General features: G+C 44.6%; 1 protein-coding gene across 1 annotated transcript in view; it reads left to right on the forward strand.

Annotated features, from left to right (window-relative positions):
* The window catches only part of katnip (katanin interacting protein), a gene marked incomplete at its 5' end in the record, with an annotated part of 30,114 nt that extends 4,288 nt beyond the window's left edge, over positions 1–25,826 (forward strand). The window contains 26 exon segments of the mRNA XM_080835681.1: positions 574–675; positions 784–900; positions 8,950–9,175; positions 9,430–9,561; positions 9,713–10,149; positions 10,577–10,698; positions 10,890–10,995; positions 11,336–11,419; positions 11,422–11,559; positions 12,309–12,446; positions 13,512–13,784; positions 13,975–14,557; positions 15,411–16,145; positions 16,349–16,560; positions 16,771–16,846; positions 17,468–17,645; positions 17,766–17,931; positions 18,219–18,376; positions 19,788–19,852; positions 20,298–20,408; positions 20,638–20,777; positions 21,012–21,113; positions 21,955–22,112; positions 23,770–23,796; positions 24,150–24,235; positions 24,330–25,826. Of these exon segments, the coding sequence (XP_080691807.1) occupies positions 574–675; positions 784–900; positions 8,950–9,175; positions 9,430–9,561; positions 9,713–10,149; positions 10,577–10,698; positions 10,890–10,995; positions 11,336–11,419; positions 11,422–11,559; positions 12,309–12,446; positions 13,512–13,784; positions 13,975–14,557; positions 15,411–16,145; positions 16,349–16,560; positions 16,771–16,846; positions 17,468–17,645; positions 17,766–17,931; positions 18,219–18,376; positions 19,788–19,852; positions 20,298–20,408; positions 20,638–20,777; positions 21,012–21,113; positions 21,955–22,112; positions 23,770–23,796; positions 24,150–24,235; positions 24,330–24,385 (4,728 nt within the window). The 3' untranslated portion in view covers positions 24,386–25,826.
* Positions 25,827–25,937: the final 111 nt, after the last annotated feature.

Here is a 25,937-nt window from a genome sequence, read left to right on the forward strand (position 1 = left end):
GTCTGCCTAAAGAGTGCTCACTGTCAAGCCCAGGTCCCTTGCTGCACCAGCAGTTTTGTTTCCCTGTATTTGTCACATCTACAACAATCATTTATGGTATAGAGAAAAGCATGTATAAGAATCACACAAGAGGACAAAGTTGAGCAAAGCGGTTTGCTTCCTTTTTAGCAACTGTATGCTTCATTTTGATTACATTTGAAAGTGGCTAATGTAATTAGGGAGACCATTAGTCTAAGATCTTGTAAAGCTCTCCCATTATCTGTATTCTAAAAAGCAACGCAGCAGTCCACTCTGATAAACATCATTTATTTGAGGTTCCAGGCTGGCTGTCTGCCTAGTTTTGCAAGGAGACCCACGCACTCATGACGGAATAGATCTATAAATAGCCTTCAAATTTAAGGCACAGCACAGGCCAAATTGTGAAGAATAATGTGACTTGTCTAGGCTAGTTTATAAAATATGTGCAAGAAGTTGACCATAATACTTCATCTTAAAGAATACCATCTCCCATTCTGGACCTGACCTATTAAAAATGGTCAATGTTTGTTTGACTCACGCGATGTTCTCCCACAGAACTCCGTCCACATACGGACCGAGGAAGGTACCAGCCTGAAGCTCCTCCCAGATCCACGCTACTCTGCTGACTTTGAGCCCTACGAAAGCATCAGTATGGAGGTAGAGGATAGTCTTATGCTATGTGTGACAGAGGGAGAGGAGGCTGTCTGTTTAAGCCAGTGTTCTTGTGTGGGTGTTGCCACTCATCCTTTCCTCCCTCTGTGCCAGGGTGCAGCTGACAGCTGTAAAGTTTCTCGGGCGTTGGGGAGCAGATCTGAGTCGTGTTTGACCCAAGGCGAGCCAGACCACAGTGAGCGCGTTCTTCTCAACATGGACCAGGTCAAGGTGAGCGACATATAACAGGGTACCCGCGGAGTCTTAAAAGTCTAAAAAATGTCTTAAATGCCATGTTCCTTTATTAAGGCCTTAAAAAGTCTAAAATTCCATTGCCCAAGTCTTATTTTTTTAACGAAGGTCTTAAATTTCCTACTAGGCTATTTTTTTTCATAGTCAATCGGACTGCAACGCAAGGTGAAAATGGGATGGGAGAGACAGCAAACAAAAAATTCTATGCAACACAAGTCAGAGAACGTCTCGCGCAAACAATATATTAGATTTTCGCGCCGGCGGTAATCAACAAACTTAATCAGTCTACAGAGGACTACATCATGGGGAAGTGCCGATTTAATAAGCAGTGGCTCTCAGATGCTACATATAGTAATTGGTTGAGGGAGGTCGTAGGAAATGACACAGAAGCGCGATGCTGTTTATGTCGTAAAAGTTTAAACTTAGTACGTTGGGTCATCTCGCTTTGGACTCGCATATGAGAAGCGGAAAGCACAATGCCTCAGCCCGTCACAGCCAGCCGCCCATCGCTCATTTCTGCACGGCACTGAATGCACCTGGAGTTACTGGAGCTACTAGCCAAAGTCATCAGCACCGACCTATTCAGACTTCGCAACGAACAGCAACAGCACAAGGGCCAGGCGGTGGCGTTATACATGGTGGAGCCCCGACACTTCGGGCAGAGGTACTGTGGATTTTAAAAACTGTCACTGACCACCACTCATATAGCTTAAATGAGGGCATAAGCGAACTCTTTAAGGCTATGTTCCCTGACTCAGAGATCGCTGCAACATTCACCAGTGGCACAAACAAGACCTCCTACATAACAAAATTCGGCCTGGCTCCATACATAACTAAAGAGTTGGTATAAGACGTTAACGAGGCAAGTCGTGGATTCGTTGTCATGTTCGACGAAAGTCTTAACAAGACGACAAAAACAAAGCAGTTGCACATTCACCTCCGCTATTGGAGTGGAGACCATGTTACCTCAAGATATCTTGGCTCCCAGTTTATGGGTCATGGTGATGTAGGCTACTGAAAACACTGTCTACCTTCTCTCCTATCTATCTAATATATCTATCTCACTATTTTATCTTGTGTGTTGAAGCGTTGAAATGGTTGGAGCAATTTGAATTTCGAACTCAATTTGAAAACTTTGTCTGTTTAGAGTGTTGGATTATATATTTTGTGTTGAATGTTTGACATGTTTGACACTTTCACACCATCACTTTGTGTATTGTTTTTTTTTTTTTTTTTATCTTTATTATTATATTTTCTGGCTTGTAGAACCTGATAATGTAATCATTTCCCGATAATGTAATAACTCCCGATAATGTAATACAAATTCCTTCATAAGTCCCTAAAACATGTAATAAAACCTGATAATGTAATAATACCCCGATAATGTAATAAAGTGCATTTCCCAATAATTTTGCAGAACCTGATAATGTAATAATTACCTGATATTGTAATAACTTTGGTTGGTGCTGTAGCATCAGGTCTCCAGTTTCAGAGGTCCAAACAGTGAAGCTGTCCAGAGACCTGCTGCTTCACTATTAGCAGATACAGTATATATTTTATATGATTGCGAATGCACAATTTTTAAAATTTTTACAATGGTGCATTCGCATACCAAAATGTTCTTATTTTTTCTCTCTTAGTTCATTATCACTGAATATCAGTGGTAATCAACGAATAGAGAAAAAATAAGAACATTTTGGTATGTTATAGACCGGCAGCTAATGGGCACATAGAACATTGAGTTTCTAAGTCCTCATTGAGCATCAGTAGCTGACATTTCGCTATTTGATTTATATCAAATTCTCTTTTGATTTTGTGTGGCAATGTCCCTTAAAAATTACACTATATACTGCAAAACATCATGCAACATGCATTTCCTTACATTATCAGGTTCTGCAAAATTGAGGCTAACCTGATAATGTAATAACTTCCAATTAATGTAACATTTTATTACATTATTGGTATGGCGATTGTTACATTATTGGGATATTATTACATTATCAGGTTTTATTACATCTTTTAGGGACTTATGAGGGATTTTTTATTACATTATCAGGGTTATTACGTTATCAGGAAATTATTACATTATCAGGTTCTACATGGCTGCACGGTCATAATTAGTTAAGTACAAACTGTTGCACAAAACACTTATCTTTAGTTTATGAATGTTTCTTATATTCCAAAAAAACATGAAAAACATATAGGCCTACTGGTGTTTTACGACCGCATAATGGGTGCGATGTAGGTCTTAATTTCCATTGAAGTGGTCTTAAAAAGGTCTAAAAAAAGTCTAAAATTTGGGATGATTAAACCTGGGGAAACCCTGTATAGGTCTGTCCATTACCAGTGCCACAAGGAGAACGACCGTTAACGTTTTAACTTCCAAGTCTTTATTTGTTAAACTAGCACCTCATCATCAGAAGTATCTGGGCTGGTAGTGATGCGCGAGAGGGCGTTATTTTAACACCCGCCCCAACCCGACCCAAGAAATTTTCCAAACCGCCCCGCCCGACCCGTGGGGAATTCTGAAGCGGCCCGCCCGACCCGCCCAATTTGACCCGCAAAAAAATAAAAATAATAATAACAAATAAAATAAAAAGCCTGGGGCTGAGGGTTATGTCTAATTTAACACGTAACTAAATGAGAAGGATTTGCGCTAAATTTGCATTATTGTGAAACTTCAACGGCAGGTCTACATCAAACAACAACAACAACGACAGCTTTACGGAATTATTTATTGAAGAACTGTTAACAAATGCGTGGAAGACATAGCCTATGTCTATCTATGATGTTCCCACAAACAGACCCACGGCATGAATGTCGTAACAGATTTGATGTAGGCCTACCTGTTTTATGCCCATCATATTTGTACAGCGCCTCACATTGAAGACACATTACGTAGTCTGCAATGGTGTCATCGGACAGCACGACTTGTCCAAATGTTTCCCACACCTTGCTCTTTTGGTCGGCTTTCCGTACAACCTTTGCATCGCCTTTTTTAATCTTCTCTCTTATTAAGTCAGCCATTATTGGAGTCCTCCTAGAAGTGTTGGCGGTGCAAACAAAAACTACGGATGGCGTGTTGGGATAAACTAACCGGAGCTGTATCTTAAACTATACCATTCTAAAAGGTAACATTATTTTACAAAATATAAAGTATAGAATAAAATGTGAGGTGGACACCCAGGTTATGTAGCCTAACTCAGACGACTAGCAGGAGTGGGAGCTTTGAGTGCAATAACTTTGTGACAGTGGGATGTATGCAATTGATAAGTTCTGTAGGCTAACGCAAAATTACGATTTCACCTATGTATTCCGAAAGTTCCGGGTTGCGGGTTTTGACTATTTTGACCCGCCCCACCCGAACCCGCGATACTTAGAGAAAACTGCTACCCAACCCACCCGACCCGCGGGTGCCCGCGGGTAATTGGGTAACCCGCGCATCACTATGGGCTGGCCATCTGGTAGAAGTCAGCATACACTGACAGATTGCAGAACTGTTCTTCTAGGTTGTTAGTTGTTGTAGTTACCCCAGAGACCACTCCAGTTAGTCCAGCTAATCCACAGGGAGATACTAGATCATGAGACAAGTTGAGTTTTTACAAAACCACTTGCTTGTCCTTTGCTGGCCATGCAGGGAATATGGAGATACCCAGAGTCATGGATGCTTAGAGCTTCCAGTTGCCGTGGTCAGGTCTGTCTGAGGCTAGCTTTACACGACAACGATCTGAACGCAAACCGCAAAAGTGGCGTTGCGTTCCCACTTTTTATTTCGCGTTTAGACGAGAGTCTTTGGGTGGAAATCTGCATGCAGACGGTGACGCAAAAGTGTGTGAAATTGAACTTAACCGGTGCAGACGTGGAGGTACTGCAGGATGTATATGTGTCCATTCTATTCCACTATGGCTATTTTAAAGCGATTGGGTGCTTATTTATTTATTCATTCACTTACATTTGCAGTGTTCGTGTACATTTACATTTAGTCAATTAGCAGACGCCTTTGGCCAAAGCGACGTAGGCTACAAGGGATAGAACAGACAAGCTACGAGACCTAGTGTAATTAATGCGCCTTCTCTGTTCTGTTTTATCCGTGATTACTCGGCTTATTTGCTATAATGACTCCTGGATAGATATCAAAGCAGCTTGAATCTCCGACTGATGGAAATAATCCGACATGTTTGTTGTTGTTTGGCTGTACTGCACATGGATATGCAGGGTTTTTCCTGGGTCAAAATGGCTCTTCGGTGCTCCCCCCCCCAAAAAATTGAGTGCTACGCGCGCACAGTCTGTGTTACCTATCAGCAGAAATAAATGTTTTTTTTTTTTATTTTTTATTTTTTTAACATTTCATAAATAATGGAGGCTATCATAATGCTTCCACTTTTTTTTTTTAAATAGATAGGCTAATATATTGACAATAGTCCAAGCCCCATGGTGCTATCATGTATGGTTCAAAGATTATCAAGGTTTACCTCATATGCAAACTACTGACATCTGTATCAATAGAATCTAGAACTAACCAGTGGTCAGAAATGGAACACACGAAATATGAAAGTCAAGTTTATCTGACTATTACTATTCATGTTTATAATACAAACCTACATACCATTATTTTCACCAATGGAGGCTGGGTTGGAAATCGGTAATCAAACTTTTTACAGCATTTTGAGTGGAAATTTAATGTGCATTTGTACAGGTGTATTCGTGCACGTCGGACTGGCCCTCGCAGTGGAGCGACAGTTTTCAACCGCACCGGTTTATTAATAATAATATAATATTATTTTGAGATGCAACACAAACGAGTTGAGCTTTCATTGATAAACCAATGCTGCTGTCTGCCTTCCCGAGGCCCTGCGTTCTACTGGTACTCGTTCAAACGCGTAGACAAATCAAGTAATAGCCTATGCCTGTGTAAGTTCTCAACATAGCAGATATTTTAATATATTAAAAGCCATGAATATTGAAACCGCCGACTGATGAAGTCAGGATGCATCCACAGGTTGAGTAATTAAGTGATTGGCAGCTGGCCGCTCTGTCCATTCGCGCACCTCACAGTTGCGTATAGATCAGACTTATCAACTGGATTACTATTGATCAAAACAGAACGAGAGTTCGGCTGTTGCCTACTTGAAACATACTATTCAGAACGTTCGCTGACGAGCATTGCATACGTTATGATTTGCTCACAAATCTGCTTAAACAGGCATGCAAACTGGTCAGGGGTGAAAAAGGTGAGAAGGTTGCGTGACAGGAAAAATTGCCGCTTCTTCACGCAGGGGTTAAAGCAAAAAAAAATCCTGAGCCTGAACTTTTTTTTCTAGGCCTATGTGGGTGAGTGCGAGGGGGGGGGGGGGGGGCGTCCTGTGGCGAGGACACATTTACAGGGTCAAAAAAACAAACAATCAAACAAAAAAACATTTAGAAATGAATGATGGCAGATTATGGTGGGACTATTGAAACTGCAATCCCAAGAGGGTCAGCAATACTCCACCTCACTAGAATATGGTACTAACACATGTCGAATTTACGATTTCTTTTGATATCAAGTTTTGCTGCTAAGCTTTGTCCTTGGTTTGATTTAAGCTTTGATTTCAAGATGACCTACAACCACAAGGTGACATGTTATAAGGGTATGTGAAATTCAGTCAGTGAAAGAAGATTGGATTTGCAACCATTTCATTGAGGATATATGAAAAAGGACAGTGATTCACTTTTTAAACCGTTAAAGAGCAACAGTGAGCTGTAGAATGTAGTTTTATATTGCAACATTTCCATAATTACTTCGTTCAGAAGAAATAATCGTATAATAAAATATACATCTTTTATTCTAGCATACAGTAGCCTAATTGCTGAGGCATTGGCTATATTCATGTTCCTGCCTGGCAAGTGTTGCGTTTTTACTGCGTTGTATCTTCAACAAAAAAACGAACGAGGACATTGTCCAGGTTCATGTTGGTGGCTTCGTCGACCTTTAAGGAAAGCTTTAGCTTTTCCGAAATACGTCTTTTAAACTCTGGTGTTATGCCGTGTGTGTTAAAATAGCTGGCATGCTGATTGGATATTGACAGTTTAGTCAAAGCAATTTTGTCTTCAGCTATTTTTTGGCATAAATTCACCAGGGGTTGGGCGAGCTTGCCTGGATTGTGTTCTGCGATGAACGTACACACGCATATTTTCAGGGCACATTAACGGTCAGTTATTGATGCCGGAACATCAGATGTGGTTGTTGCTCCCGGTAAAAGCGTTGTGTGTTGGATAGCACGAACAGCTGCTCTACGAATAAGTGGAAGCACTGGAAGCACCTTTTTCCCGCTAGTTGCATACAGTAGCTTTCTTGAGCACAACAAGAGAGCACCTGCTTCTCTTATCTTCTTACACCGGCTACCAAAAGGCTTACCGTCCTTCCCTATCTCTTCTATTCATGCCCAGCGCCATTTCTTTTTCAATCCTTCATCAACTAGGAGGGCATCTTCCCAAGGATTCTTGAACTTACTCTGCTTCGGTCTGACAGTATCTCTACTTTGGCATCTACATAGGCAGAGCGATACAGAAAAGTCGGTGGTGAAAGCACATTTTCCCAAGACCCGCCCTAATCTACTTCTGATTGGCTAATTATGTTCTTTTGACAGCCTGAGAGTTGTGCTTTTTTCATATCATGCAGACGAACTCATAAACTCGAAAGTAATGGTGATGATAACGAGTTTTCAATAAAAAAAAAAATTATATTAGACTTTTTTCCCGCAGCGAAACGCTGCACGCCAGAAATCCGGCACGGTGCCGGAATACTTTAATCCCATAATAATTTTTAACCAAGGTTGCCTATTGTACCTATTGAGCCTGTTGATCGCTACCTGTTTACAAATCTGGTTATAAAGATAAAGGTGAGCTGTTATTTATAGATAATAAATATTTCCCAGGCATCTAAAGGCTTACAGCTACCTGTAAAGCATCTAAACGTACAGAGTAAGATAGGTTGACTGCTAAATCGGCAGCCACCAGTCTTTGGATAGCTCTCATAAGTCAGTTGTTGTAAGAATATGATATGGCATTAATATTATTCCTACCATCACACATAGAATATAGGTTCACCCACACACTGCTTCAATAAAACTCTAAGCCTACTATCAAAGTATTGTTTTTTTAAGATAATGTAGGCAACTGCTAGCTAGCTAGATAATGTATGCAACTGCTTGCCGGCTGCCTTTAAGAAGAAAAAAAAAGAAACTAACGTCTGGCAAACTTGGAGAAGCCTCTGTTCAATGATTGGCTGAGGGGGTGGGAGGCGGGATCTGCTGCTGCTGGCTTGAATTCAACGTGAGCGCTCAAAACACCATTAAGATGACAGTTTTTTTTAATCGCAATACCCTTTTTTTTTTTTTCATTAGGCGCTCGGGATTTTTCATAGGCGTTCGGGAAAACGGCTTAGGCGCGCGCCTACATTTTCTCTATGCAGGAAAAACCCTGGATATGATGTCAACGCCTATGTGAGGATAGCCAGCGTGAGCAGCTCAGAGCACACTTTTGCGTTTTCAACCCTTTAGACGGGAACGCGACGGTGGAGCGTTTTTAAGATTTCCACTCTGGAGGGTGGGTTCATTTTTTTGCGTTTTTAAGCCCCAAAAACGCTGTCGCCGTCTAAACAAAAGGCACATCTGATAAAATATTTTGTCGGTTTCACCCGGGAGCGTTGTCGTGTAAAGCCACCCTGAGTGTGTTAAATGTTCAAGAGTATTCTGGGTCCTTTCCCTCCGGTGTTGTCACATCCTATACAGTCACACAGCCATTTGTGCTGTTAGTGGTTTACAGCAGTATGTGGTGGCCTTTGCTGAATGTGTGTGTGTGTGTGTGTGTGTGTGTGTGTGTGTGTGTGTGTGTGTGTGTGTGTGTGTGTGTGTGTGTGTGTGTGTGTGTGTGTGTGTGTGTGTGTGTGTGTGTGTGTGTGTGTGTGTGTGTGTGTGTGTGTGTGTGTGTGTGTGTGTGTGTGTGTGTGTGTGTGTGTGTGCGTGTGTGCGTGCGTGTGGTGTTCAGGTCCTGCGGCGCAGCCTGGAGATGAGTGTTCGCCGCAGTAGTCGTGGTTCGGCCGGAGAAGACTCGGAGGAGGAGTGGGTGGAAGAACAGATCGAAAGGGACGAGAGCAGCGAGAGCCTGGAGGAGTTGGGTCTCTCCTCCCACCCCAAATACACAAACCAGCCAATCAACAGCCAGCTGCGGCCCAGTGACCTCATTGTGCTGGACTTTGGCCCCTCCACTGATGGTGAGGGTAAAATCTGTTTTGGATCTAAGCGTCTATGACTGATTAACCTCAGAGGGACAGAAAGGAATTGCACATGGTGGTTATGTCCAGGTGCTCAGCTTCCCAAAGCACTGTAAAGAGGAGGTTTTCTTACTGTGTCAGGGACTCTTTTTAAGATTCTTTTCCTTTTTGTGTGTGTGTGTGTGTGTGTGTGTGTGTGTGTGTGTGTGTGTGTGTGTGTGTGTGTGTGTGTGTGCGTGCGTGTGTGACCTCAGCAGGTCGTAAAGTGGAGCGCTCTTTGTCGGCGAAGAGAAAAGAGAATGTAGAGGCCTATATCCCTACCAAGCCAGTCCTGGTGAAGAAACCTCCGGAAAGACTGGCATCAAGAACCAGCACTCCCACGTCACGTGAGTAACCCACACACAAATCACACATACACACACACACACACACACATTCACTATAGATTAATATTACTCCTATTCTGATGCTATATTATGTATTGCCATGAACTTTGTTTCACATAGTTGAGCGTCTCTCCTCCACCATCACTTCCAGGTCCTGGCAGTCGTATAGAGCGCCCCCTGTCTGCAGCCCGCAAGCCACTGCAGGCGAACAGAGATCCTGAGGAGACAGTCAGCCGTGTGTTCCAGGCCCTTCAGAGGGAAAACACACCTTTATCCACACACACTCAACCCCCCGAATGCAGGTCACACACACTCTCACCAGACCGCCGACAGCACACACATGAGTCAAGGTCCCCTGCACACACACCAGAGCCCAGCTCACCTGCTCACACACCCATACCCAAATCACCCTCACCCTCCCCCATCACCAGATCTCCTGCTCACACTCCTGTACCCAGAGCTCACACACACACTCCTGTACCCAGAGCTCACACACACACTCCTGTGCCCAGAGCTCCTACACAGACGCCCAAAACCAGGACTCTTAGCCCACAGCAGGCTGAGCACAGACTCTTCAGCCGGAACCCTGTGAGTTGGGATACAGTTTCACTTGCTATTGTCCAGTAATATGAGCACTACTGAAAATGGCAGTTATGTAGCAGTTTTTTTTGCTTTTTACTATTCTTACTATTAAATACTGTGAATAGTTTATTTAAATAGAATACATTCAGTATGTAATAAATACATGTATTTGTATAGAAATGTTTTGGTTCTATTTAACCAATTTAGATGTTTAACAGCATTATATTGGTCTAGGATGTGATTGGAATACGGCAGTTGTTAATTGTGTAGGATGGATGTACACCTCTCACAAACTCTACTGTGCCCACCTTTTCTGTGGACCAGTGTTTACCTCATCTGTCCTGTACGGCAGTTATAGTTTTCAGTGTCATTATAAACAGAATATTTTGTGAATAGTAATATTTTTGACCTTTCCTGTCTGACTTTTTCGAAGGTCAAGGGTCATCTGAAGAACGGATTGGGTGGCACTGGTGATGATGATGAACATGATGATGAAGAAGGTGATGCCAGTCGGGTGACCAGAGCCATGCAGAGGATAACACTGATGGGCGCCAGGTGAGAGCCTATACCTCCCCACTGACCTGCAGCAACATAAGTCCTCACCAATCGCATACCGCAATGGGACGACTTTACAAGCTCCACAGCTCTCCAAATCATAAAGCGTGGCCTATCCCGCTCTGTTTAAGCACTCCACACCAGTCAGTCCTCTGGCTCATTTAACGGTTCGTTTCTCTTTCTTCTCTCAGTCAACAGAAAAAGCTGTTGAAAGCTCTGGAGCGCATCGAGTCTGAATCCCAACTGGAGTGTCCAGCTCCTAAACTCAAGAGTCAGAGCAGCGTGAGCAGCAGTCCAGTCAGTATCCTGTCCATCACCCTTATCTCCCAGATTAGCACAGAGCACGCTAATGCCTAGTGTCCACTGCACACATACTTGCCACTATCAATGATGTCGGATTATTGATTATTATTATATTGTTTATTGTAGGTCCAAGCTACAGTAAATCACTAATGTTTTCATGATGTGTTTAACATGGCCCTGTCAGTGGAGACTAGGCTTACTCAATTTTACAGACATAACTTGCAACACGCTCCACAACCCACACACAAACATAAACATGCTCCTCACACACTGTTCATCTGAGTGTTTGATATGGGTATTATCAGATCGTAATGGGTTGTTCTTCTGATGGCAGAGGAACCAAGCGTCTGCAGAGGTCACACCGACTCTGTACGTAACCATGGAGATCCTGTCCAACTGGGGGAATGATTGGCATGTGGGCCTCACAGAGATGGCCTCACAGAGATGCAGTTCTTCTGTGGAAAGAACCGGAAGATCTACGTGTCGCCCCACGACCTGGACATCCGGAACGCGCAAGAGCCAGGGAACCTGGGAGCACTGGTTAATGGGAAAACAAAGGCAAGTGTCTGTGTGTGTGTTATTGTGTGTTTATGTGTGTGTTTGTTAATGTGTGTTAATGTGTGTTTATGTGTGTGTGTGTGTGTGTGTGTGTGTGTGTGTGTGTGTGTGTGTGTGCGTGTGTAGGGGTGAAAATGAATGGAAAAGTTATGTTAAAATAACACTATGGAGTTTCTGGAGTCGCCAGGTAGGGGGCTTCTTTCTGCTGGACTATTCAGTAAATGATTTGCTGTCTTGCTTTGTCTTGTGATGCACTTGCATGATGTTTACCTGTTTTAGGAAAGTTGTTGGCAAGCTAAGCAAACATAGCTATCACAAAAACATAAAAAAAGAGCACTTAATAGTAGCATCAATGTCATAGCGTGTTATAAGAAGCTTGCTAACACCGCTAACGAAATGTCTTGCTAGCGGCTAAACTTATCGAAACCTGTGGAAATGAGCTTACTTTGTTTATGACAAATAAGCGAGTCAACAACTTTCCTAACACAGTCAAACATCAAGGAAGTGCAACAAGACAAAGCAAGACAGCAAATAATTTACTGAATAGTCCAGCAGAAAGTAGCCCCATATCTGGCGGCTCCAGAAACTCTATATTGTTACTTTAAAGTGGAAAAGTTAGTTACTACCAAATAAGGAATGTTGGTAATGTCTGTCTTTTTTCGCCCCTATCCTGTGTGAAATGTAATCAAATGTGTGTGTGTGTGTGTGTGTGTGTGTGTGTGTGTGTGTGTGTGTGTGTGTGTGTATAGACCACTAAGGAGCGGAACATGTGGGTGTGTGCATTTCCTCCACCAGTTCAGCTTTACTTCATCCTGAGGAACACTGAGCGCACTCAAGACTTCACCCTCTCACACATCAAGATCTGGAACTACAACAGAAACCTCAATGTGAGTGTGTGTGTGTGTGTGTGTGTGTGTGTGGGTTTGTGTGTGTGTGTGTGTGTGTGTGTGTGTGTGTGTGTGTGTGTGTGTGTGTGTGTGTGTGTGTGTGTGTGTGTGTGTGTGTGTGTGTGTGTGTGTGTGTCTGGCTATCTGAATGTAGAACAGCAAGAGATTAGCTCAAGGGATTACAGAGGGTTCATGTCCCCTCCCTGCTCCTCCCACCAGCGCTCTCTCCCTCCCTCACTCACACACACACACACACACACACACATTTAGAGCTGTGGCAGCTGTGACAGCCAGGCTGTCTGGGAGCGGAAGAGGGCTTAAGTCCTGGGTGCATTAGACAGTCATGGCTGAACATTACGGGTGTGTGAGGTGTGTTTGTGCTTGTGCATTTTTTTTGTTGTGTATCTCAGAGTATTTGTGCATGTCTTAGTGTACTGCAGCAGACTGTTGTAGTTGTGTCTGTACAGTATTGTGTAAGATTATCTGTCAACAAGTGAGTGTGCTGTGCTGTAGTGATGTGTCTAGCTTCCACTAGCCACAGTGAGGCAGATCTCTGGCAGCAGGGATTCTGGAGTGTGTGAAGGAGCCCTGGGGTGTAAGAGTGTGATAGTGTGAGAGTGCTATTGGTGTGGTGTGCTGCTGTGTGATGTAAGAGTTGTGCAGTATGTGTTATTGTCTGTTATGAATGTGTGTGTGTGTGTGTGTGTGTGTGTGTGTGTGTGTGTGTGTTGTTTTGGAGTGCAGCGCTTGTTTTGTGTGAGCATTCATGTTAGCAACGCTACTAAGCAAATCTGTGGGTGTGTTGTTTGATGCCCAACTGTCAGCTCTCTGAAACAGTAGAGAGAGAGTGAGTGCAAATTAACTAAGCAAGCCTGGAGCTAGACTTATCAAGACAGTATTACGACCCAATCATAGGTTATGGTCAGATAAAACTGTGTATAAATCACCTGCTATCTTTATGTTTTTGCATGTATAATAATATTTAAGCTTGGTGGTGCCAACTCTGTGTTGAAGCTGTGTGTGTGTGTGTGTGTGTGTGTGTGTGTGTGTGTGTGTGTGTTTTAGGATCTGGACATAGGTGCTCGTCATGTGAAGCTGTATGTCAACAGCACACTGGTCTTTGAGGGAGAGCTGCAGAAGGGCTGTGGAAACTCCGTGTTTGACTACAGCACCGCCATCGACCTGCAAGAACTACTGCTCCCAGACTGCAACACTCCTAGCCCAGTCACGTCCTCACACAGCCTGAGGGGCTGCAGCCCACAGAGCCATGACATCCAGACCAACCAGGACGTCAGCACCCACAGCAGCCAATCAGAAGCCCCAATAGAGCCAAGTAAGGTAGGAAGTCTTTGGCACCTTTAAAGGCATAATCACTGTTAGAGAGCTGGCATTTGGTCGCCTAGTAATGTCTCACAGTTCTCGTTGTGCCATCATGTGTGTCATCAGCTGAATGAGGAGCAGGTCTCCTCTGGATGAGTGGTGGTGTTGTGATGCATGAAATATTCAGGCTGTTTCTGTGTGACTGCAGCAGGCACTGCCAGAGCCCAGGGCAGCAGCCATGCAAAAGGACTCGCTGGAGCTCGACACCCACCCTCTGGACACCGACTCACCCACGCCAGGCCTGTCGGAGGACGGGGAGCACACAGTGACCACACAGCCCTCCGGCCGGACTCCTGATTGGCTCAATCCCTCGAGCAGGGCAGGACCCGAGGCCTCTGAGGCGGGGCCTGAGCGCGAGCGAGAACGGGAGCGGCCCCTGTGGCTGGCGCGACCCGAGGCCAAAAGCGCCTCGGTGCTGCCGGATCTGGCGTGCCACCCGGGCCGGGTATGTCAGGGCTCGGCTCAGCGCTCCGCCCCCGGCAGGCCACAGAGGCTCTTGAGCTCCGAGTTCAGCGCAGACTCCCTGGACTTGGACCCGGGGCTGGGCCTGGATGTACGGCCAGAGCGGGACAGGGAAAGGGGTCGGGCGGATCGGGATCTGGGTTCGGACCTGCTGGATGACTTTAGTGAGCGGGCAGAGCGACCGGTCAGCGGGAGGAGAGGATCGTCCCGGGTAGGAACCCGAGCGCTCAGTCAGAACTCAGACCTGACCAGTAGCACCAGTAGCACAGGTAGGCCCACTCAGACCCAAGTCTCTCATTCACTCTATCTGTATCTCTCTGTGTCTCTCATTCACTCTCTCTCTTTCTGTCTTTCTCTCTGAACCTCTCTGAAACGTTGCTGGTAAACTTTTTCTTGAATGTATTTGGACTGCCTTCTTGTTGGATGCGTGTTAATTCCGAGTGTGAAATGGCTGCTTTCTGTTTTGTGAGAGGAGATATTTTAGTTCAGTGTGAAATGAGATTAAGTTGGCGGCTGCCTCTTCTAGCCTGGCCTGCCTTCCACAGTCTGGGTAATCCACCATGAGCTAGACAAGGCATCAAGCAGAGCCTAGTCCACACGTGAAGTACAGCAGGCCTCAAGTCAAGCTGTCAGCTACTAACATACCTAGTAGGGTAAGAGATCCCACCCATAAGCAGGTACAACTCCTCATAGGCCAAGACCCGAAAGCCATTAGCATACTTAACTTAGCATACTTAACTTCAGAAGGACTCATAACAGAGCCACCATATGCCATCTCTGTACCCACACTCACAAATGAGTTCCAACCTATCTGGAGTTCATCAGCCAGGTGCCACTGACAGCAGCAGCTGCTCCCACTAATCTGCATCTAGTGACATCATGTGCCTCAGGTGGATAACAGGCACTCGTGCTGGGTGGAAACCTGGCTATGAGACTGTGGGGAGAGATGTGTGATGATGGATCACTGAATATCTGAAAATAACTTTTCTGCGTTAGTCATTCTGTGTTTCCATAGAAATACCCCCCTCAGTGAAGAGAGCTCTCTCTGTTGTGTGATGAACTTGTCTTGTGCCACACTTCACCAGTCTGTGTGAGCTCACCAGAATCCCGTCTGTGTGCCAGGCTTGGGTCCAGTGACGGCAGGGAGCCGCAGGCAGCGCTCCCACTGGCACAGCGAGCAGGACGACTCGCTCATGGAGTCCTGGGACTCGCTCACCAAGTTCAACCAGAGCCAGCGCGGACGCATCTCCAACATGGCCTACGAGGGCGACATCTTCGACGAGTTCCTGCAGCGCCAGAACGCCCACGCCCACGCCCTGCCCCGCCCCTCCTCACTGGACTTCCCGCCGGCCCCGACGCCGGACGAGCTGGAGGACGACCCCCCCGACCTCCGGGACGAGGAGGACTTCGAGATCCCCGTGCTCCCCCAAGGCCAGACGCTGGTGGTCAGCATCCTGTCGACGTGGGGCGACCGCCACTACGTGGGCCTCAACGGCTTGGAGGTGTTCAGTGCCACCGGCGAGCCCGTCAAGCCCGTGCTCGTCAGCGCCAACCCGCCCGACATCAACATCCTGCCGGCCTACGGCAAGGACCCGCGCGTGATCACCAACCTGATCGACGGCATGAACCGCACGCAGGACGACATGCACCTGTGGCTGGCCCCCTTCACGCCGGGCCGGCAGCACGTCATCGAGCTGGAGCTGGGCCGGGTGCACCGGCTGGCCATGGTGCGCATCTGGAACTACAACAAGTCCCGCATCCACTCCTTCAGAGGGGCCCGCGAAGTGGAGATGAGCCTGGACGGCAGGTGCATCTTCAGGGGAGAGATCGCCAAGGCTTCAGGCACTCTGTCTGGAGGTAGGCATCGACGTGATCGTAGTTCCAGCACAGCTCAGGACAGAACAGAATCAGCTTTTTGCTTATTTACTTTGACATACATTCACACAGAGTCGTTCATTCCTTACTTAACAGACAGATATTTTAGTAGCTTTTATTGTTGCTAAATCTACGTTAACCCAAGCAAGAGATTACTTTATTTCCCATTCGCCTTCCTCTCTCAGGACTAGACCAGTTTGGAGATACCATCTTGTTTACCACGGATGATGCCATCCTGGAGGCCATGTCCCGCTTTGACGAGACGTTCGTGGGGGACAGGGGAGAGGAGACGGGGCCTGGGGAGGTGGAGGAGGTGCTTCAGAGGCCACGGACAGCAGACGGGGAGGGAGAGGAGAGGCCCTTCACCCAAGCAGGCTTCAGAGAGGACGAGCAACCGGTGAGAGACCAGGAGAGATAGCTCTGGGTGTGGGTGTGTGTGTGTGTGTGTGTGTGTGTGTGTGTGTGTGTATATTTGTGTGTGTGTGTGTTTGTGTGTTTGAAAGAGAGAGTGTGAATTTGTGTGTGTGTGAATGAATAAGTTAGGCTAGAGTCTACCCACAGGAGCAGCTGTCATCTTCCATTAATCTCTGTGGTTGTGTGTTTGCAGCTGGATCTGCGTGTGAGCCCACGTTCTGAAAGCTCTCCAGATATCCCACACACTCCAGGAGTGTACACAGGAAACGGTGAGTGCCATCGCCATCATCCCCACACCTCTATGTCCCTCATCTGTTAAGCTTCAGGCATTGTCCAGTGTAACAGTGAACAAAAATATACATAGAAAGGAATTTCGTCATAATGGGTCAGATGTGTCAATCTTTGCGTAGGACCATGTGTATGTAGAATCCCACAATTTGGGTACTGAGGTTTTAAAACAACGTATGCACAACCCATGCCAATTCTCTTCATAAAGCTGAATGTGAATCAAATCAGCGTAAATTCATGTACAATGTGAAAGTGTTTAACGTCCACATCCCCACGGAAGGCGTTCTTAAAAACCCAGAGTAGGTGTGGTACCTAGAGACACTAGAGCCCAGCAGATGGGCTTAGAATTGTCTGACGGAGGGATCAATAAAAGAAAAAGAAAAGAGACACAGGATCAGATGAGAGTGTGTGTGACTGAGGGATCAATAAAATATAATAAGAGACACAGGATCATGAGAGTGTGTGTGACGGGGATCAATAAAAGAAAAAGAAAAAGAAAAGAGAGACAGGATCAGATGAGAGGGTGTGTGACTGAGGGATCAATAAAAGATAATAAGAGAGACAGGATCATGTTGAAATGAGAGTGTGCGTGTTGTGTGCAGTGCTGAAGCTGACTCTGAGTGAGACGTGGGGGGACGTGCACTACCTGGGCCTGACGGGGTTAGAGGCGGTGGGTCAGGAGGGCCAGAGCGTCCCCCTGGACATCACCATGCTGGACGCCTCGCCCCGGGACCTCAACGACCTGCCCGACCACAGCAACGACCTCCGCACCCTGGACAAGTCAGTGTTTCTCCATTGCTCTCGTACTTCCCTCTCTGCATACCCCTTCTTCTCTCCTCTTAGACAGTGAGGTCACTGATGCATCCTTCCCCCCTCACACACACACACACACACACACAGGTTGATTGACGGGCAGAACATCACGATGGAAGATGAGCACATGTGGCTGATCCCGTTCAGCTCCGGAGCTGAGCACCGGCTTACCATCCAGCTGCCCCCGGAGCTCACGCTCACCGGCCTCCGGGTGTGGAACTACAACAAGTCACCAGAGGACACCTACAGAGGGGTGAGGCATCACAACCAGCAGCACGCTTGTGAAAGAGGCCTTTTTCTGTACTCCATCATGAGATGAGCAGCTGATTTGTTGTTGTGGATGTAATGAGGGTTAGGTGTGTCTGTGACCTGCTTCTGTGAGCCAGGTCTTTGTGTAGGGAGACACACAGAGTAACACATAATGTCCTAAACCTCGGCTGGGGACAGAGGTGGACAGGGAGAGTGATAAAGGCATAGGATATTGGAAACGGGTGTGAATGTGGAGCAAGAAAAGGGAAACAGACATTTTGCCGTACACAGGTGAAGGTGATGCATGTTGCCGTGGACGACGTGCCCATCTCTCCCCCTGAGGGCTTCCTGGTGCGGAAAGGACCGGGCCACTGCCACTTCGACTTCGCCCAGGAGATCCTGTTCATCGACTACCTGCAGGTCACAGACAGCAGCTCTCAAACGCACAGGTACGGTGCTCACATGACAACGGGAGACAAACAGCTCTCGTTCCCACAGTAATGCTGACACTTTCAGTGCAGTACAGTTTCTCATAGTTCGCAACACACACACACACAGGTTACACAAACTGGGCAACCTACTCAAGCATACTTTTCAAAGAACCATTACGCACACCATAGTAAACACTCATATCCACATGAGTTGTGTGGTTGAACGTCCAGTATTCAATTCAATTCAATTCAATTCAATTCAATTTTATTTGCACAGCGCCACGGCCATAACAATACAATTGCCTCTAGGCGCTTAACAGAGCCCAGAGCCTAAACCCCCTTAGTGCATGCACAATGGCAACAGGGGCAAGGAAAAACTCCCTGTTAGGCAGGAATAAACCTTAGGCAGAACCACGGCACATAAGGGGCTTGAGGTCGGCCGGGTGGAGACAGGAAGGTGGGAAGGGGGGATGGGGGGAAGGGGGAGGGTTGTGTGGCAGAAGGGGAAAGGAAGCAACAGGGGTATTATCGATTTAAAATCGATTTTGTAATTTTTAAAAAAACTTTTTTTTTTTTTTTTCACATCCATTTTATGTTGAAATGCAAGCTGCATCGACTATTGCATTGCTCATAGAAAGTCAAAATTGTGACCATTAAAAGCTTTTACTCTAATAAAGCAAATAGCGAAGGTAATTCATCTGTTGATTTTCTTTAATTATCAAACACGAAGTAGGAAGTGATTTTAGACTCTGAGTTGCAAACTCAAATGATTCTAGTCAAAATGCATCGATAATCGTTTTATCAGTTTCAAATTGATAATCGATAATCAATCGATAATTGCATTTCAACATAAAATGGATGTGTAAAAAAAAAATCGAGAATCGAGACAGAATCGTTTTAGAGAGAATCGAGAAAAATCGAATAATCAATTTTTTTTTTCCCCCACCCCTAATGTTTAGTAATGCTTGCATTTGTTATTTAGTTTGATAGTGTACTTATGGATATATCAGTCGTAAGTTTTCTTTTTTTTAGTTCTGGTGAGTGAGGACAGCTGCATGTCACACACGAGATCTGTTATAGCACTCTTTCACAGCGCAACATACACTGCCTGCAACTTGCAACCTGCACACACACAGATGAAATTTTTTTTTTATTTTTTATTATTAGAACATTATTTGTGTTCGGATATGTCTGGGTGGCTAGCGCAGCAGGTGATGGGTTTGTCGACGCAATTACTTTTGGCTATAGGATGCACTAAAGAGGAATCTCTTTAGCTTTGATTTGAATATAGGTAGGGTGTCTGCATCTCGGATGGAGATTATTCCAGAGGAGGGGGGCTCAGTAGCTAAAGGCTCTGCCTCCTATTGTGGTTTTTGATATTCTTGGAGTATGGAGTGAATTAAGATGTTCTTTGTTGTTTAATCTGCAGTGGGAGCTCGTGTCAGAGGGAAGAGGCCAGTATGGATTATGAAGCTCCACTCATGCCCTGTGGATGTATCCTTAGTTCACCTCACACTCCTCAGAATACAACACACACTTCAGAACACATCACACACATCACACAACACACAACACAACACCTAAGAACACAACACACACTTCAGAACACAACACAACACACACTTCAGAACACAACACACACATCAACACGCACCTAAGAACACAACATACAACACAACACAACACACACATAAGAACGCAACACACACATCACACAACAGCCAACACAATGTATAGCCAGCAGATGAAAACAAACAAAACATTTTAAATCACAGTTAAAGATGCAATCTGCAATTCAGTTTCGGTGTCAAAATAACTGCAGAGAAAAGTAAACGCAAAAGTATGAATTTTTAAGTGTGATGAGTGATTGCCTTGGAATGTATTTCCGCTGGTGTGGCAGAGCTGTGTGTGTTTTTGTGTTCCTTAACCCCTCTTCCAGTCATATTTCAGCTGCAGCTGTTGACCAGCTGGGGTGACCCCTACTACATCGGCCTGAATGGCATTGAGCTGTACGACCACAACGACAAGAAGATCTCCCTCAGTGATAACAGTATCCTTAAGACAGAGCCGTCCTCATCTCTATTCTCCTAAATACAAGAACAACAACATACACATAGGCTGATGCGTTTAGACATCTCAAGCCATAATGAACTGTGTGGAATATTAGGTGCATAGACAGAGAAATGGTGCCCTCTAGTGGTAGGAAAGGGTGCTAGTCTGCCAGGGTGTGATTGGGCTTGTTTGTGTGCTCTGGTGTGGCCTTCAATGGTGGCTCTCAGACATAGCAGCGTTCCCAGACAGCGTGAACGTGCTGGACAGTGTGAGTGGAGACGTGCGCACACCTGATAAACTGGTGGACGGAGTTAATAACACTCATGATGGGCGACACATGTGGCTCGCTCCCGTCCTCCCTGGACTGGTGAGCATTGTGTGTGTTTGGTGTGTGTGTGTGTGTTTGGTGTGTGTTCTGGTGTGTGTATGTGTGTGTGTGTGTGTGTGTGTGTGTCTGTGTCTGTGTCTGTGTGCGTGCGTGTGCGTGCTCGTGCGCATGTGTGTGTGTAAGTGTGTGTGCATGTGTGTTATCTGTGTGTGAATATCTTTTTTTTTCTCCTGGGTCCTAAGTAACCTGTAGGTTTGTGTGTGTTTCCTGCAGGTAAATCGGGTGTATCTGATCTTTGACCAGCCCATGACCGTGTCCATGATCAAGCTGTGGAATTATTCCAAGACACCGCAGAGAGGGGTCAAGGAGTTTGGGGTAAATATCGGCTGTTTTGGTTTAGTTCATCTTTGTGAGCATTGGCTCAAGGTTCTGGGCAGACAAAATAAGATCTGAATCTAAAGTTGAACTCACAAGTCCTTCCTGATACTCTTGTGTGAACAGTTTTACCCTATTTGGGAGTCAAAATACCCAAGTCTCTGTTTAAGGAACTCAATTCAGCTGTAGGGAAAGAATCTTTAAGATATGGGGGTCTTAAATTAGCCCCTCCTTATTCCTGCAGCAGTTGTTTGTTATTTCAAGCATTTTTTGATACTGGAATGGGAAACAGTTTGTTGGCTGAGCACCTAGGCATTGGCAGTGCCTGCTGTTTTTCCAGGCATTGACCTTGACCCTGCTTTACACCCTTGGGGAATGAGGGAGAGAGAGACTGTGAGAGAAGAGGGATAGAGAAAAAGGGTCACAGGCGATGCAGGTGATGCAGTTAAGATTATTCCCTGTTCCCCATTCCCAAGTTAATTTTGCACTGCGTCTAGTATCACAGCTACAACAGGAGAAGTGTGTACATTAAACAGATCTGGGTAACAGATAAGGTTTAGCTGACTGTTTTTCAGACGAGTGGAGAGCCTTCCCAATCCATTGCCTTCATTTTGAGCCTAGTGAGCGAACAACATAATGATAGTCATTAACTAATATAGCCTATTTTATACTGAGTTAATAACATTTCAACCCATAGCACTCTGAATTCATCAGAAATAAACATTCATCATGTCATGTATTAACCACTTGACATCAGTGAATGAATGAATGAATAATGTTTCTGTCTGTCTGTCTGTCTATCTGTCTGTCTGTCTGTCTGTCTGTCTGTCTCTGTCTGTAGCTGCTTGTGGATGACCTGCTGGTGTATAATGGCATCCTTGACTGCGTGAGCATCGTGAGGGGGATCCTGCCCACGTGTGACCCCGTGGTGCCCTACCACACCATCCTCTTCACCAACAACACACACATCGCTCAGAGGGAGAAGAACACCATCATCAGGTTTGGCAAAAGAAAGGATCAACAAGTCATTATTCTCTATTTTCTCATACCACAGTGGTGGATATTTTAATTAAAAACCTCAACAAAAGAAGGAAGTTGAGAAAAATAAGGATACATAAAAAATAATGGGCCTCATTCTCGACAGCAGTTGGGAAGACTTTCAGAAGGATTTCAGAAGGAACTCCACTTCGGTGGATTTAGGAAAACATTTGCCATTCTCCATAGTTTTTTCTTCTGTGCTTTCTTCTGAACTTCAGACGACTTTCAGAACGCGACATAGCAGTCGTAACTCTGCCGGAATCTTCTCAAATGCGATTCCACGGGCCATCTTGTGGTTATTTGAGGAATCACATTTAAAAAATCTGTCCGTGTTAAAGGGCTTAACGGCTGAATTTGTGAGAAATCGTTGGTGATTGCGTTCACATCAACTCTATAGACATCCTCGGATTAAAATAATAATACATAATAATCCTAATAATAATAAGACATATGTCAATATTTGTATCATTAACAATTACGTTTCACATTTATAGTCATGATTCTACGAGGTAGTATTTATTGTTACACTTGGTCTCTATTGCTTGTAGCTTGACTGTTCCCTCCCTTGTACGTCACTTTGGACAAAGGTGTCTGCTAAATGACTGAATGTGAATGTAAATGTACACGAACACTGCAAATGTAAGTGAATAAATAAATAAACACTAAACCCAATCTCTAAGAAATGTGACGTGCACTTAATGCATTTTATACTCCTACACGTGACCAGTCTTCGCACTTATGATGGGAATTTTGACTAACAGCACTGACTGCATTTTATACTCCTACTCGTGACCGGTCTTCACACTCATGGTGGCTATTTTTCGATTTAAATACAAAAAAAAGTGACTTCTTAAATGTGTTTTACGGACTTCGGAAGTTCAACGTATGAAAAGATCTCCACCTTATTAATGAATACCTGCTACGATTTGCTTTCATGTGGATTTGGGAAAATCCGACAGCCCACTTGGTTAATGCTGCGTGCCCTAATAAGGAGCTGGCGGGGCGTGTATGTATGCAAATCCACTTTCACGAGAACGCGCATCAATCTAACAAACTAATCGGAAGGAACACAGCTGAGAAGACTTCGGCTGCTTATGAACACATTTTCAAGCGTGCGGGAATGCAGCGGAAGCGTTTCTCTTACGTTGTTTTTGCGAAGTCGTGTAAGAAACATTTCTGAAGAATTACAGAAAAAGATCGAGAATGAGGCCCAATGACAGTAAAATGTATCATCAGATAAAATGGGTAAAGACAGTTCTTAATAATTTTTTTCTTGGTTTTTCCATTTGATTCATTGTTACTTTAAGATTCAAGATTTAAGATTCATTAAGATAAGATTCAAGATTTAAGAGAGCACATGAAGACAGTCTCTAATATTTTCTGGTTGAGTGCTCAATCACAGTTATGTGTGTGTGTGTGTGTGTGTGTGTGTGAGAGAGAGAGACGGAGACAGAATGAAAGGCAGTGGTGGCTGCCTCTGGCATGGCTGTTTGTGAGAGTACACTGCGTTTGCCCAATGATGACTGAACTGCTGCATGTGTGAGCCGTTTGTGAGACGAGTCCATGATGAGCGTGTGTGATATGTCAAGATGTGACAGATGTGTTGTTCCTCTCATAGCTCTCAAAAGAGCAGGCATCGTAAGCAGTAAGTAACAGAGACATTCCTGTGTATAGTTCTTTGTGCCGTGTTCGTGAAGTAACCCCTTTTGTACAGAGTGGCTCCCTCCATGATGGTCATGTGACCTTCTGTCTGACCTCCCTATTCAGTGATGTGACAACCCAGTCTTCCTTTCCCCAAATTCACCCCCCACCTCAGTTTGACCTTACCAGTGAAGTAGTTGTCCATAAATGTTGGTTCCAGTCCTAATCGTTAGAAGGTCCACTTTGACACGTTAGCTCTGGTGGCTCTTGGCAATAACATATTGTCTTCAGTTAGCCGTGAGAACTGTAGCCGTGTATCATCACATTCCTCACAAGCATTCACCTTTCTTGGCACAGCAACCACGTGGAGGACCAGGATGTGAAGATGACCAATGAGAATCAGATAGTCCATCAACACAGACGCAAACAGAACGCCGACCCAGGTGAGGTGTTGTACTTTAGTCTCTTTTTATTTGCCTTTGTGTAGAGCATTTGTTTACTGTTACTGATAGCATACATTGCCATTTCCTTTTTCAGCCCTTCGTCCTAAAACATGTATGACAGACACGAAGATGGGGAAGAGAAGATACTAATGGAGCAGAAGTGGAATGGAGGGATTCGAGAGGGAGCTGACGACGACAAGATGCTACTTAACAGGTCTCATATTTGAGCTCAAGCACATCCCCACTACCTGTGCTCACTGGCTGAGCCCTCACAAACTGCTGTGCCTTCAGGAAACAGCCAAACGCAAGGTAAAAATAGCCACGGGAAACCTTCTAATGCTATTTAAGGCTGATGTCATCCTGCTCTGATGACCAATTTTGGCACAGAAATCCTTGCACAAAGGTGTGTTTTGGAGTGCAAAACACACATTCAGGGACATTAATGCTCATCTCCAGAAATATTCAGACAGCCCTTAGCAAGCATTTAAGATTTGTACCATGTCTCACTCCCTCTCTCTCTGTCTAATGCTGCTGTATCTACATGTAGGATACATGTGTATATACTTGTGTATATATGCTTAATCATTTGTTGTCCAGGTGATTTAAATGCGATTGTGTTGTTTATCTATACTCCTCAAGAGCAGGTAAGGTTCCCTATCTAAGTGTCCTTCTCCGCACTGTACATCTGCGCGCTTCGAGTCAGTTCATTAAACAAAATGTCTGGTTTTGAAAAATATATGAGCCAGCTTCACCCCAATTAATGTGAAATGTGTAAATGCATATACAATTGTGCCGTTATTGCCAATAGATATATTGATAAGGGCACACAAAAAGACAATGTGTAGAATGTGTTGCTCTGTGTGGCATTGGTGGCACAGAATTACTCACCTTGCGATGTAGAAATGCTAGTGGTGAGAAGTTTGTATATACAATATACATTATATGCAAGCACTGGATATATACCTCAAAATTTGTTCAAAGTTTAAGCGATAGTTTATTCAAATGTTTAGCTGCGTTTCAGTGTCATTCAGTTCTCAGAATGGACTATCTTTGTGTGTGTGTGTGTGTGTGTGTGTGTGTGTGAGAGCAAAAATGTTTGGTAGTATGTGTACATATATACTGTGTCCATTGCAATGCCCCTACTCTCAATACTACTGACATTCAGAATATTCTATATGAGAAACTTTGGGGGGTGAAATGCAGTTTTTTGAAAAAGCAGTTTTGTTAATAATTGAAGTGTCAGTTGGAGCTTATAATAAAGCAGTCCTTTAAATGTTCTATGTTCGTATATAAAAAAAATCTTTCAGGCTTTTTTTAGACATCTTAAAATAATGGTCAATGTAATGCAGTCATTACTCAATAAATATAATTTTAAAACATGCCCCTGAGTAGTCTGTGTAAGTGTGTCCTCTGCATTTCTAACTTGAAGGCATAGTTCTCAATTATAATCCAGAACACTTTATATCAAATTCAGCAAGTTTTTCCTCATTTATTGTCCAGTGTTAATACACAATCCTGGCTCTGTAAATCAGAAACAAAGAGACTACAGATAGTATTCTATTCTAGCCAATCAGCAACGTTGCCTGAGGAGAACTGAAGGGAGGGGTGTGTGACTGCCTGTCAAATTCAGATATCAACAATCTCTTGCCAGGATTGAGGACTATGCCTTTAAGATAATGGTAAAAAGAAACGACAGCGCTTC

The sequence above is a fragment of the Sprattus sprattus genome, assembly GCF_963457725.1.
Source record: "Sprattus sprattus genome assembly, chromosome: 3".
Classification (NCBI taxonomy): Eukaryota; Metazoa; Chordata; class Actinopteri; order Clupeiformes; family Clupeidae; genus Sprattus; species Sprattus sprattus.